At 49.9% G+C, this 12228-nt stretch overlaps 1 protein-coding gene across 6 annotated transcripts in view; it reads right to left on the bottom strand.

Annotated features, from left to right (window-relative positions):
* The window catches only part of LOC135913489 (hemicentin-1-like), a 708068-nt gene that overhangs the window by 153042 nt on the left and 542798 nt on the right, over positions 1–12228 (bottom strand). For all 6 annotated transcript variants that reach the window (XM_065446058.2, XM_065446055.2, XM_065446056.2 and 3 more), the window contains 2 exons: positions 4195–4455; positions 3467–3742 (listed from right to left, as the gene is read on the bottom strand). In XM_065446058.2, coding sequence (XP_065302130.1) covers positions 3467–3742; positions 4195–4455 — 537 coding nt within the window. The remainder of the gene's footprint in view (positions 1–3466; positions 3743–4194; positions 4456–12228) is intronic.

Genomic DNA, 12228 nt, shown 5'->3' with positions numbered 1-12228 from the left:
CCACTATAGCAAGCAATTTATTTAATCTACTAGCTGTACAGTTAATTACCTTGCAGAGCAAGTGTTCATGCAGATGCAGTAAGGATACAAAGTCCGCAACATAGTCAATGTTTATTGGTTTCTGTGCAAGAAAAAAAAAATCTCCAGAGAAGAGGAGCAACTTAACGTGCGTGTAATATTTTATTCAAGCCACGGATTTAATGCTACCGTAGCAAATTCATTACGATAGCCTACACTTTTGCTGTGTCAAATTTAATAAGAGGCAAGATAAGCTTTCAAGATGCATCGGGAAATTCATGCTTGAAAACCGACAAGAAAATGCAACTGAACGGTACCGCGTTCAGCGCAACGTTGAAACTTCGGGTACTTTGCTGTCTTGTCATTTGCCCTTGCCGAGGTTGAGATAATTCAAGCTGCTCCGTAAGCGCGATTTTTGCATGCTACTCAACAAAAGAAAATTATGACGACCTCGTCGTATGCTGGGGATCGAACACCTCCTAGCACTCACAACTCGCAAAGGCGTACGAAGCAAACGTGAAAATGCACTTCATTTGCTGTGTAGCGTGTCAACAAACGCATAGCAATCGGGGAATGCAATCTGCAGTACAAGTATTTTATTCTCCCTTCGCGTACATACCAATTTTGACGATCCACGTCTCCGCGCATTGCATGAGGCGCCATTTTGCAAAACAAACTCATACAAACCGGCGAAATAGCTCCATTGACAGCTATCCGCGCAATTTCGACGGAAAATCGCAGCGATCGGTGCGACGGTGCGACTGTGCGACCAACCGGTTGGTCGCAGCCGAAAATCGGGGGGTCGGCACTGCGACTGCGATTTTCATCGCAAACGACGGAAATCGCACTTCCGGTGCGACGAAAATCGCATCATGTGAAACAGGCTTAAAACGAAAAAGAAAATTGAAATTCTACAAATTCCTCGTACTACGGTAATCAATGTTATATGAAGCTTGACCTCGAACTGTGCCCAGCGTGAAGGCCACTTGACTCGTATAAACTAGATCTTTGGCGAAACCAAGGGCGCTATATAGAAAGGCCCAAGTTTGGTGAAACTCGGGGTCTGCCAAGTTCCGGCCACACCCACAGATAATCATTGGACAAAGAATACGAGCATGCGGCGCTCTATTTGACACACCAGATCACCATCAGTTTTCTGTTGCTCGAAACGTGCTACATAAAAGTGTTTTTCCTAGCATGAAAGAAGCCCGCGAATGCACCCCAAGTGCCTCGAACGGCAAATCGCGCGGCACTGCAAAATGTGGAACGGTAGAGGGAAGGCGTGTATGGTAGTTGGCTGCAAAAAATAGTTACTCGCATATCAATGAATGGAAAGAATCATTGTAAATAAGTCCACGGACCACGGCTACATAAGGACTCCGCCTGTGTTGCCGGCCACTATTCGCGACGCACGGCTTTCCTCGGGGATAAAAAGCATCACTCATACACCAGCTTTGTATCGCTAAGCGCTAAAGAAAGGACTTCAACCCCGGAACGTCGGCAAGAGTCGGTGTAACTCATTACACGGTGACAAAAGAAGTAGTGCCGCTTCCTGGGATGTAAAGTTTTTCACACGTTATCTACACACATCCACCCGAACTCGCACACAAACTTTACACTCTATCGACAGCGTATCACTCTATCGCTCACTCTATCGACAGCGTATCAAGAATAACAATGTTCGCACTCTTGAATTAGTGCGCCGAAGAATAGGTGGCGGACTACACCGACAATACAGGAATATTTCCAGCTGAGCTTTTCCTGACGGTACACAGAGTAAGTGAGTGACTAGCGATAATACGTCTTTGCTAGAAGATATTAGTTTTAAAATACGTTTGCAACGAAACCTAAGTGCATTACGTACGTAAAGAAATAGCGTTATCATCAGTGTGCATGCGCCGAACGTTATTGAGGTTCTGTGGTTTGCGTGCGCTGTGATAACGCACGTCATTTGGCGAGTTTGAGGTTCGTAATGCATGCGGATGCTAAGAAATAACGTTGTCGACTATGGCGGCCCCCGTGGCTCCCGCTTCACCGCAAATTCTCGTGATGGCTACACTCTAACCCCCGTGTGCAGAAATGCAACTTAAGTCGAAGCACATGCTTGACTTGATTTAGATGACGCCTGGCGTTAACGTGACCAAAGACGCTCACTGCGTTTCCTTCGGCGCGTTCCCGATAGGCGTCACTCGGATCAAGTCAAGCATGGGCTTCAACTTAAGTTGCATTTCTGAATACGGGGGTAACTCTCTTTCATCACCAGCAACTATTGAAATCAACTTTCGCGTTCTCTAAACTTACCTGAAACGCTACTTATCAGCGCATAGAACGTCCAATTTCTGAGATCGTTCGGCGATTCCGGCGTCCGTGAGCCTGACGCGACGCGTCCGCACAGCAAGAACATAATTATTATTATTATAGATTGTGTTGGATTGGATACGTTTGTCACGAGACACCAGACAGCGCTGTGTCTTTTAACTCTTCCTTACGTTTGCATTTCCGTACGTTAAACTAAAAGTCTTGAAGGAATGCACATCATAACGTCCCGCAAGGGTGCTTGCGTTTAACGTACGTAAGGCGACAAACGCTATTCTAGAACTGTTACGAAGTGTACAGAACGTTTACGTTCCAAGCCTTGTGCACAGCAATAACACCTGTATCGCAACTGAGCACACTTGTGAGAGATTAAGCAGGAAAAATACAACGGATAGTGAAAGCACTGAGGAACTTTACTAGGTCAGAAACACGACCAGCCGCTGCTCCACAGTGCTTGACAATTAACGATTGAAGAGCAGAACACACTGATCCTGATTAAATTAATAAGCGGAAACTATGGACAGCTTGGAATTCATTTCTGGACGTGCTTTTAGTACAAGCAGCGTATATGCTGCTCGCGCCGTTTGGACAAGGCGTAATGAGTCCTCTGAAGCTGTGGCCAAAGTTTCGTGTCGTCCAGCTAGTCACCGGCTACGGTATCCGCCGAAACATAAGTCTGCTGAACCACACCGGCGTCATGGCCATCCACTGTAAACACGGAGGCAACGGAAGCAGCTGAGGCAAGCAATCATCACGTGATCAAACATGGCGGCGCCCACGGGATTGCCGTGAAAAGGGCCTATCGACGATTGGTCCATTTTCTAGCTCAGAATTTGTGTTCCTACTTGTATATAAAAGCAAGGTCGAGAGGGCGCATATCGCATGCAAGTGCAAAGGGCAGCAACCGGACACTCGACGCCAGTGCTTTGGGCTGTTGCGTTCTCATGAGGATATATTGTGTGCCAGCTCGCGCAATATATTCGCCGATTGAGGGCTACGAGATGGATGCTCCGGAATAGGGCAAACATCAGCTGCAGTGATCCAAAGCAATGATAATTACACGCACGCACTAGCTTACAATCTGGCACCAAAAAGTAAGTAAGTAAATAAATACAACGAAACACAGGCTTACTGAGTACAGTGAGCGCCACGGACAAGGTGTCAGAGCCGGCCTCATTCGTCGCCGTGCAGCTGTAGTTGCCGGCGTGCTCTTTCCCAACCCTGGCAATCCTCAAGGTGCCGTGTTGGTGGCTGGAGGAGGCCACCGAATTCACGAACGGAGGACCCGACCAAGAGACTCGGGGCCGAGGGAAGCCGTCCGCGATGCACTCAAGCAGCGCTGGTTTCCCGGCCACCACCTCGACCAAGCCGTCGCTGCTGTCCCCGCGAATGCGTATCCTCGGCGGCACTGGGCCGATGTTTAACATACAAGGGCCAGGATAATCCAACAATACTATTCCATATCTTTGGCTCTTCGCGGTTTAACGTCAATGATCCGAGAGGCGCTCCGCCTATGCATGAACACCACGATGGGCCGGCCGTGAGCGTTGGAGAATCAGGGAATAGAATTGAGCGATAGGATCGTTACATTACACTGCCTGAGTGCGTTGAATATTAAATCAAAATTTTAAAATGGGGGAGTTTTACGTACCAAAACCCGCGATCTGATTATGAGGCACACTGTAGTCCGAGACTCGGAATGAATTTTTACCTCTTAGTTGTTCTTTAAAATGCGCCTAAATATAAGCACGTGAGCGTTTTTGCACTTCGGCCCCTGATCAAACCCTCGACCACCTGCTCAACAGCGCAAGGCCATAGCCACTAAGCTAGTGCAATGGGTCCAGTGTATTAGCCACTTACCAAGTATGGTGAGTGAAATTTCTCGCGTCGCCACTCCCGCATCGTTGACTGCTGTACAGGCGTAAATGCCGGCGTCTTCTTCTCGAGTCGCGTCCAGCGTCAGAGATTCGCTTGCGTTGAAAACCTCCAAGGGATGTCCGTCCTTGGTCCAGGACAACACGGGAGCCGGTGTTCCCACGGCAGGACATTCAAGGGTGGCCGTTTCACCCAGGACCATGGACAGATGAACTGGAGTCTGGCTGCCGGAGATCTGCGGCGCCTCTGCATGAAGGAACACATGAAATACGTTGCATGCTGGTTAGATGGATGTCTGTAATCTCGGCGTGATTAAATGTTCGCCAAACAACGCAAGTTTATCCTGCAAAATGAACATAGATGTACAGTTCAATTTTGAATGCACCGTCAACTTGTTGCAATGGCAAATTACGTGCCTTGTTTTTCTTTATTTAGATGAGAAGAATAAGGAGAACCGAGGCCCTCTCGATGGTTTTGTTAGTGGCAACCACATGAAGCCAATAAATAATAAATTCACGAAAACACAGGGAAACTGAACTCTTCATTAAAATTAAAATGGATAAAAAAGTACGGAGAGGAAAAATCGAACTCATTGAAAACGTAACTTTCCGTAAATGGTAGCCGCACCTACATCCTCCACCTTTATGCGTCCGATGCCCTTCCACCGAGCTACTGCGGCGCCATTCTCCCCTATATTTTCTTGTGGATCGAAGTCAATCTTGAATCAGCTATGTGAGACTGCAAACCTCCGACCCCAGCCGACCTCAGCTGCCGTATCTGCCGACCTCAGGTGGCGGTGGTAATAACAATTTTATTGGGATTCTGCTCAGTTATGCTCTGGCAGGCCAGAGTCCTTGGATGGCCCCTCACGAGGAGCGACCCTTTCGGCCCAGGCAACAACGGCTTGTTGTAGTTTTAGATCCGGCGTTCTGAGCAGCTCCTCCCACGTTTTTTGTGAGGGAGCTGGCAGGAGCGACCTGAGAGTGGGTAAGCCCTCCACTCCCAAAGAGTGTGATTTTGGGTTGCCGACCTCAGCTAACGTATGTACGCTGTAAACCTATCCCTAGACTGTAGCAAAAGTTTGAAGGTTTACTGCAAACTGACCGCAGCTGTAATGTCCGCACTGAATTTTCATCACACACTGTTACGGCTGTTATCCATGGACAATTCTGCGTGTGCATCTAGCGCAAAGAAAGCCCTTTTAACCTCCCTTTGAGGCACCAGTTTCTAAGATGAGATACGATGAGATGAGGTACTTTACTGAGATAAGATGGATGATATACTTTAAAGTGAATGCTGCATGTTGAAACATGCTTTGTGTATTTTGTATATCTGTGACGGGCACAGTGCATATGAGTTCATCGTATTCATCTATAGTGACATGTCACGCATGTCGCAAGGCAGACCTCTCCAGTATCCACTAAAACGTCCGTCCGTCCGTCCTTCTGTCCAGCGACAGCTTTAAATGAGCACTTTTACTGTTATGGCAGTTGAAACCTGGCAACTCGTCTGTTCCGAACTGTCCGTTCATGTGTCTTTCCGATAACGTGATGCCCGTCGTCGTCGTTATAGCGTCGTCATTAGGCAGTCTCGTAATACTCCGCTTTACCCTCGTCATGAAGCCAAGAAAAATGGAAACATTGCCCAACACCACTGCTACGTTTGCCGGAGCTGTAAACAATGCGCTGCAATCCAGTGACATGCGCTGACATAAGAGGGGGCTGGGTGGCACGCCAGCGATGGGTTATGCTCAGTGGAATTGCGTGCTTTGGGGCGTTTCCAGCACTCGTTCTGCTCGGACGTGTTTTTCCGTAGCTCCGGATTTTCGCCCCGCTTGCTGTTTTTTTTTTTTTACCCGCTACTGGAACTCTGTTGTTTATGGACCGCTTTGGCGGTTCGTAATTACTACTGGCGCCTATCTACATGGTCCGTCGTCATCTACACCCTCCTGCTGCGTCGTCCAACTCGAGTTCTTGCGCGGCTTCGCGAGTGCGAGTGGCCCCGCGGTACTCGCCGCATCGGCGCGGAGCATCCAAGCTCGAAAGAGCGGAACGTTACCGATGCAACTGCCATCCAAGACAGGAGCGTCTCTTTCGTGGGGACAAGTGCAACGTGCGAAGGTGGTACCCTGAGTATGGATACCACCAACATGGAGCAGAACAGCCCTGCTGTCGTGGCGCACACCTCGGCCGAGAGGACGAAGGAAGCTACCGGCCTTCCATCGGATGAAAATGTAGCGCCAGCAGCCCCGAAAAGACCTCGCTCATCACAAGGCCTGCCCGCACGACTGACACGCACGTCTCCGGAGTCGCCAACGACATCGTGGTACAAAGTGGTTATCAAGCCTCGTGCTAGATATGACATGTCCACTCTGCATAACCTTATCATTCAAGTGGTCCTGGACGCCTGCCTCGAGACTTCCCGCTTTGAAGGTTTTGCTCTACACAAACCCACTAATACGGTCTCAGTATGGGTGTCTGCTATGGCACTAGTTTATAAACTCGAAGAACTGAAACAAATACAAGTCTCGGAAGAATGTGTCCTTCTAGTCCAGGCGTACCTCGCCAGTGGTACCGATTTAAGACGTTACCTGGTTAATGGCGTTGACCTTGACGAAGAACCCGAGAGGCTCCTACAGGAACTATCGTGCCCCACACACAAGGTCGTGGCTGCTCGCTACCTAGGCAGCGGTCGTACGTGCCTAATCACGCTTCAAGGTCCTAATTCCCCACCTGAACGTATCCTGTATTACAGCTGCGTACTGCGCCCGCGTCCGTTCAAGCCTTCTGTTGTGTACTGCTACTCTTGCTTTAGACAGGGACACATGAAATCATCCTGCCCCTACGCAACCAAGGACGACACCATGGAGCCTGAACCGTCAGCATCGTTTAGATGCGGCCTATGCCAAACAAACGATCATGACGTCACTTCCACGACGTGTTCTACGAAGTTGAAGACCACTAAGAAGGCTCCACAACGCCATTCTCGACAGCCAGCAAGGACCACTCGAGATCCATCAATGAAACAAGTCCCTGTGTACAACCGTTACGCCGTTCTGGCCTCGCTGGAAGAGGACGCTAGCCAGATGACAATAGCAAGTACAGCGACAAGTGATGCTGCCACTCGTACCTATAGCGCAGCTGTTAGGTCGTCCACTTCACGATCGCAACGGGCATCACAACCAACAGAGGACACGCCGCTTCCTTTGGCAGACGAGGAGTTAGAGATCGACGCTCGCCTGGCCAACCTTGAAAAGGAAATCCGACGTCTAAAGGAACGCCATACAGTGCTCCGGCGTCGTCATGACGGAGCGCGGCCATCGCATTCGCCGTCGACGTCTAGTCCTGCTCATACGGCTAACCCGGCATCTGTGTCGCAACCTCGTTCATCCCAAGAACTCCTGCGCTTCGTTGCGCAACAGCTCCAGCATCTCACCTCGGTTTTACTGGCCAATCTTAACCTATGATGGCTGCTACGTCTTCAAGTGTGCCAGAAGGCATCTCACAGTGGAACTGTCGCGGCATCGCGGGGAAGGTCGGAGAAGTGCGTCAGCGTCTCAGATATGGGAAGCTGCGTGTTTGGGCTCTACTGCTTCAAGAATCCAACGGCCTGCCACCCATTCCAGGATTCGTGGCATACTCATCGCCTTCAATGTTGGACCTTAGGAGTGCTACGCCCGATGTCCCTCCAGGAAAGGCTGCAGCGTATGTAAGATGCACTCTTCATGAGACTCGCGTTGATCTTTCACGGTGGTGTACTCTATGGCAAGAAGTCGTGGCCGTATTGGTTCGTCTCCAACGCACGGACGTTATCATCGTTTCGTACTATGCCCGCCCCTACAGCGGTCGTGCGGCTCGGTTGTGTCTCGGCTGGCTGGCGCACCTACGACAGAAACATCCTAGTTGCCCCATTATGGTCGCAGGAGATTTTAACGCACCCCACATCACATGGGGATACACTATTTCCAGTGCGCGTGGTACATGTGCACTGGACACATTTATGGACGCCCAATTCACTTCGAAGGACAACCGTCTCGTGGTCATGTGAACCCGACTGCTGGGATAGCGACCATCATCCAATTCACCTTGGCTTATTTTCGGGCGGAACAGGCCGCCTCCACCGACAATGTCGAGGGGTGGACTGGGGTCGATACAGGGCGGTATCAGAAAGCAATGTATCCAATTTCATGCTGGACCTGTCCTATTGTCTTAAGGCGGCATTAGTTGAGGCGACACGTACGTCGTGGGTTGATGAATCACGAACCGCTCTTGATTTGCAACTTCTGCGTCTCTGGGCGTGGCGCCGCCAAGCAGAACTTGCATCATAACGTTACCCTGCATCAAATACCCTTCGCTTAGAGGCCCAACACCTTACTGCAGTAGCTCGGCGCCATGAACACCGCTTAGAACGTGGCCGCTGGATAGACTGGTGCTTTTCTCTCGGACCTTCGTCGTCCAATGCCTCCATTTGGCGCACCTTCCGAGTAATGGAACGTGGTCGGCGCCCTCCAGAGCCCGCAGCCTGCGCCCTGTTAGCATCGGACCAGACAGCAGCAGTATTCGCAGAAACTGTCGCCCACACCTTTTTTCCGGCTTTCGACACAGCACCGCCTCCCTTTGTTGTTCAAAACTGCCTTCCCGCGGACGCAGGCACGCCGCCTACGCTTTCCGACATCGAGGGTATACAAGCTGTCTTCACTATGGCGGAATTTTTAGCAGCAATAGACCTGTCGAAGCCATGCAAGGCACCAGGACCAGATGTCATACCGTATAAACTTTATAAAAACACGGAAGGCAAGGTTCTCGAAGTGCTGTTGGGGGCCATAAACGAAGCTTGGGCTACAGGAGTTATTCCCGATTCTTGGCGGCATGCAGAAATTGTCCCTATTCCTAAACCTGCAAAACCCCAAGATAATATCGCTCATATGAGCCCAATAGCACTAACCTCAACGTTAGGCAAGCCTATGGAGCGTATGCTCGCGAACCGTATTACATGGTGGCTCGAGCGGTACTCATGGTATCATCCTTGCCAAATCGGATTCCGTGCTCATCTAGGCGCAGATGATGGCCTTGCGTACCTATCTTCTATGGTTCTTATCGGAGGCCGCTTCCGAAGAATTCGCACGATTCTGGCAATGAACATTAGTAAAGCGTACGACCATGTGAGTCACGAAGCAATTCTCGGAATTCTCTATTGGCTTCAGTTCCCTAGCCGTGTCTGCCGATTCGTCGAAGCCTTCCTGTGCGCTCGCACCTTCTCCATTCGCCTGGCTGGGCAAGCAGCAGGTCAGTTCGTCGCACATCGGGGTGTGCCACAAGGATCTGTGCTTGCACCAGTCCTTTTCAATATTGGTCTCCTTCCACTAGCTTGGAAACTAGCCACGATACATAACGCACAGTACATAATGTACACAGATGACATCACTGTCTGGTCAGTTGATCCTGAAATCTGCCACCAAGAACAAGCGCTCCAAGAAGCCCTAAACATGACGCACAAGTGGTGTGCTCAGATAGGCCTTGAAATTTTCAAGGACAAGCCGACGTACATGTCAGTAGCGAACAAGTATGGGCGCCGTCTACTGGCACTCCGGCCTCTTCAGTTAACTCTGCATCAGCAACCATTACACGAAGCTTCAACTCTCTGTGTACTCGGCCTTGAAATGGATTCCTCTGGATCTGCGTGACCATGGGTCAAGAATGCTAAGCAACAGGCCGCAGAAACGATACAGTTGATACGTCGGATTGCGAAGAAATCTGGCGGAGTGAGCACCAACATGGCTTGCCTTCTTGTCCGTTCTGTATTGCAACCACGGCTCGTCTACAGAGCCCAGTTTCATCATCTCATGAAGGCACAATGGGCTCGCTTTGAGGCCATTGATAACGAAGCCATGCGGGCGATAACGGGACTACCACGTCTCACTCCGTTGCCAACCCTACAGGCCGAGTCCCAACTCAACACTATTGACGAACTCGTACACCAACGTCGATGCGTGTGCGCCCTAGAGCCATCATATTTATGCTCGGCTGCTTCACTGGCCCCGTACATGGGACACGAAATAGACAATCCAGCATCTACGGGACCCGATGTAGCACCGTGGAAAAGGGTACAATTAAGTGACAATAAGCCTCTTGGTCATCTGTATAGCCCGGTTCCTCGTCCGGCGAATGCCCATGTTTCCCGCCTTCATCGCGCCGATGACAATCAAGATGATGCGACTCTTGTAGCATACACTGATGCCAGTGTTAATGGCACAATGATTCACACAGCTCTCGTGTGTCCATTGATACAGGAGGTAGGCCAGACATGCTCGTATGTTGCCGATCCTGCACCACTAGCCTACCTTGCCAAGCTTGCTGCCATACGAGACGGTTTGGCCGCTTTGCTACCTACTGTTCAAGATGCTCGATACTCTCAACTCATCATTCGCACAGACTCTATTCAAGCCATCCACCACATACGTAGGGTATCTCGGTCTACTCTATTCTCAGATAGCATTCACCGTCTTGCTGCCACTACGAATATCCTCATACGCGTCCAGTGGGTGCCTCGAGCAGCCCTGCCGGGTCTCCATGAAGCGGATATGGCAACCCACCCACAGATTACAGCATACCCACTTCCACATTTTCCTGAAGACGCCTGTGGACGACTGATCCGGGAAAAGGAAAACCTCCTACGTACCACACGAGCTCTCATACCTCCGTGTGGGTCAGACCTCCCTGGTGGGTTAGCCCGCCGAGAGGAGGTTACGTTAAGGTAGCTACGTGTCGGGGTCGCGCTCACCCCATCTGTGACCGCTCTCTGGCCACAACAGTACCATGGTCCTTACGGCTCATCGTGCCCATTTTGCAACACAGAAATCCATAATGTGACAGTGACACACCTATTATGGACGTGCCCAGCACTTCATTTATGCCGTATCCGCCACCTCCGGGCAACAGCCCTTCGGCCTGGCCGCCCACCCGACCTTGAACGTTGGATTCATGGACTACATCATCGTTCACTCCTTGATTTTTTGCACGAGTCGAATCTGTTCGTGTATTTTTAACATCTTTTGTATTTATGCCTAAGGGCATGCTTTCGAATTAAAAAAAATGCGTGCTTTTCAAGCAGCTTACCTTTCTGGCGTCATCATTGCGCCCGCAATGTCAATACCCTTCGCACTTTGCGAATCCATTTGCGTTTTACAAAACGAAATATCGATACCCTTTGGTCGCAACAGCACAAGCTTCGCAGTTTCAGGCACAACCTTGAACAGCTCAAGAATCAACGGAAAAGTTGTGTGACGGCAACAATCGGTCACACATCACATCCCTACCTGTGCATGCTCTAAGGAGAGCCACTATTCATAGCACCACCAGCGCCCCTATCACTCGATAAAATACATCCCGGAATCAGCAATCTCTTCAGTGGGTTTGGTGGCGCGCCAGTGATAGATTATGCTCATTCGAATCTTGTCCTTTTCATGCAGGTAACAAACGACTTCTTTATTCTCCCGACGTACGCGTTATGCTGGTCTTGTGCTGACAAGCCCACAACAAAGTTGCACGATAGATATAGACTATGGCCATGTCCTTTCTTTCTTGCTCCTTTCGACAGGGGAAATTGAATAAAATCCTGGTCTTACCGGTACTCGAGCTACTCCTGCCGCATGTGACGAGTGCTGCGATCTAGCATTGAGTGTCAGCGAACTGATGTCCGAACAATCAATGCTTTTACATGAAATAAGATCTCCAAAAACTAAGCTAAGTAAAAACGACGAAATTCTTGACACCATCCAAAACGACTTGGTAAAATAGAACAAGTTTGTCGCTGTTTTGCCAATATAAAAACTCGGGTCGGAAGTCTTGAGACACTTGCCGAAAGTCAAGCTACTCAATTCGTTGCGTTAACCTCCCATGCAGACGAAGCGAATGAGAGGGCGCGCAAACAAAGCTTGATATTTTAGGAATTTGCCCATACAGACGGAGAGACTTGCACATATTCTGGAAAAAACTGATACATCGCAGCGCTTTTAATCAC

The sequence above is a fragment of the Dermacentor albipictus genome, unplaced genomic scaffold, assembly GCF_038994185.2.
Source record: "Dermacentor albipictus isolate Rhodes 1998 colony unplaced genomic scaffold, USDA_Dalb.pri_finalv2 scaffold_14, whole genome shotgun sequence".
Classification (NCBI taxonomy): Eukaryota; Metazoa; Arthropoda; class Arachnida; order Ixodida; family Ixodidae; genus Dermacentor; species Dermacentor albipictus.
Note: the sequence above shows the minus strand (reverse complement) of the source record. Positions and strands in the feature narration are given on the sequence as shown.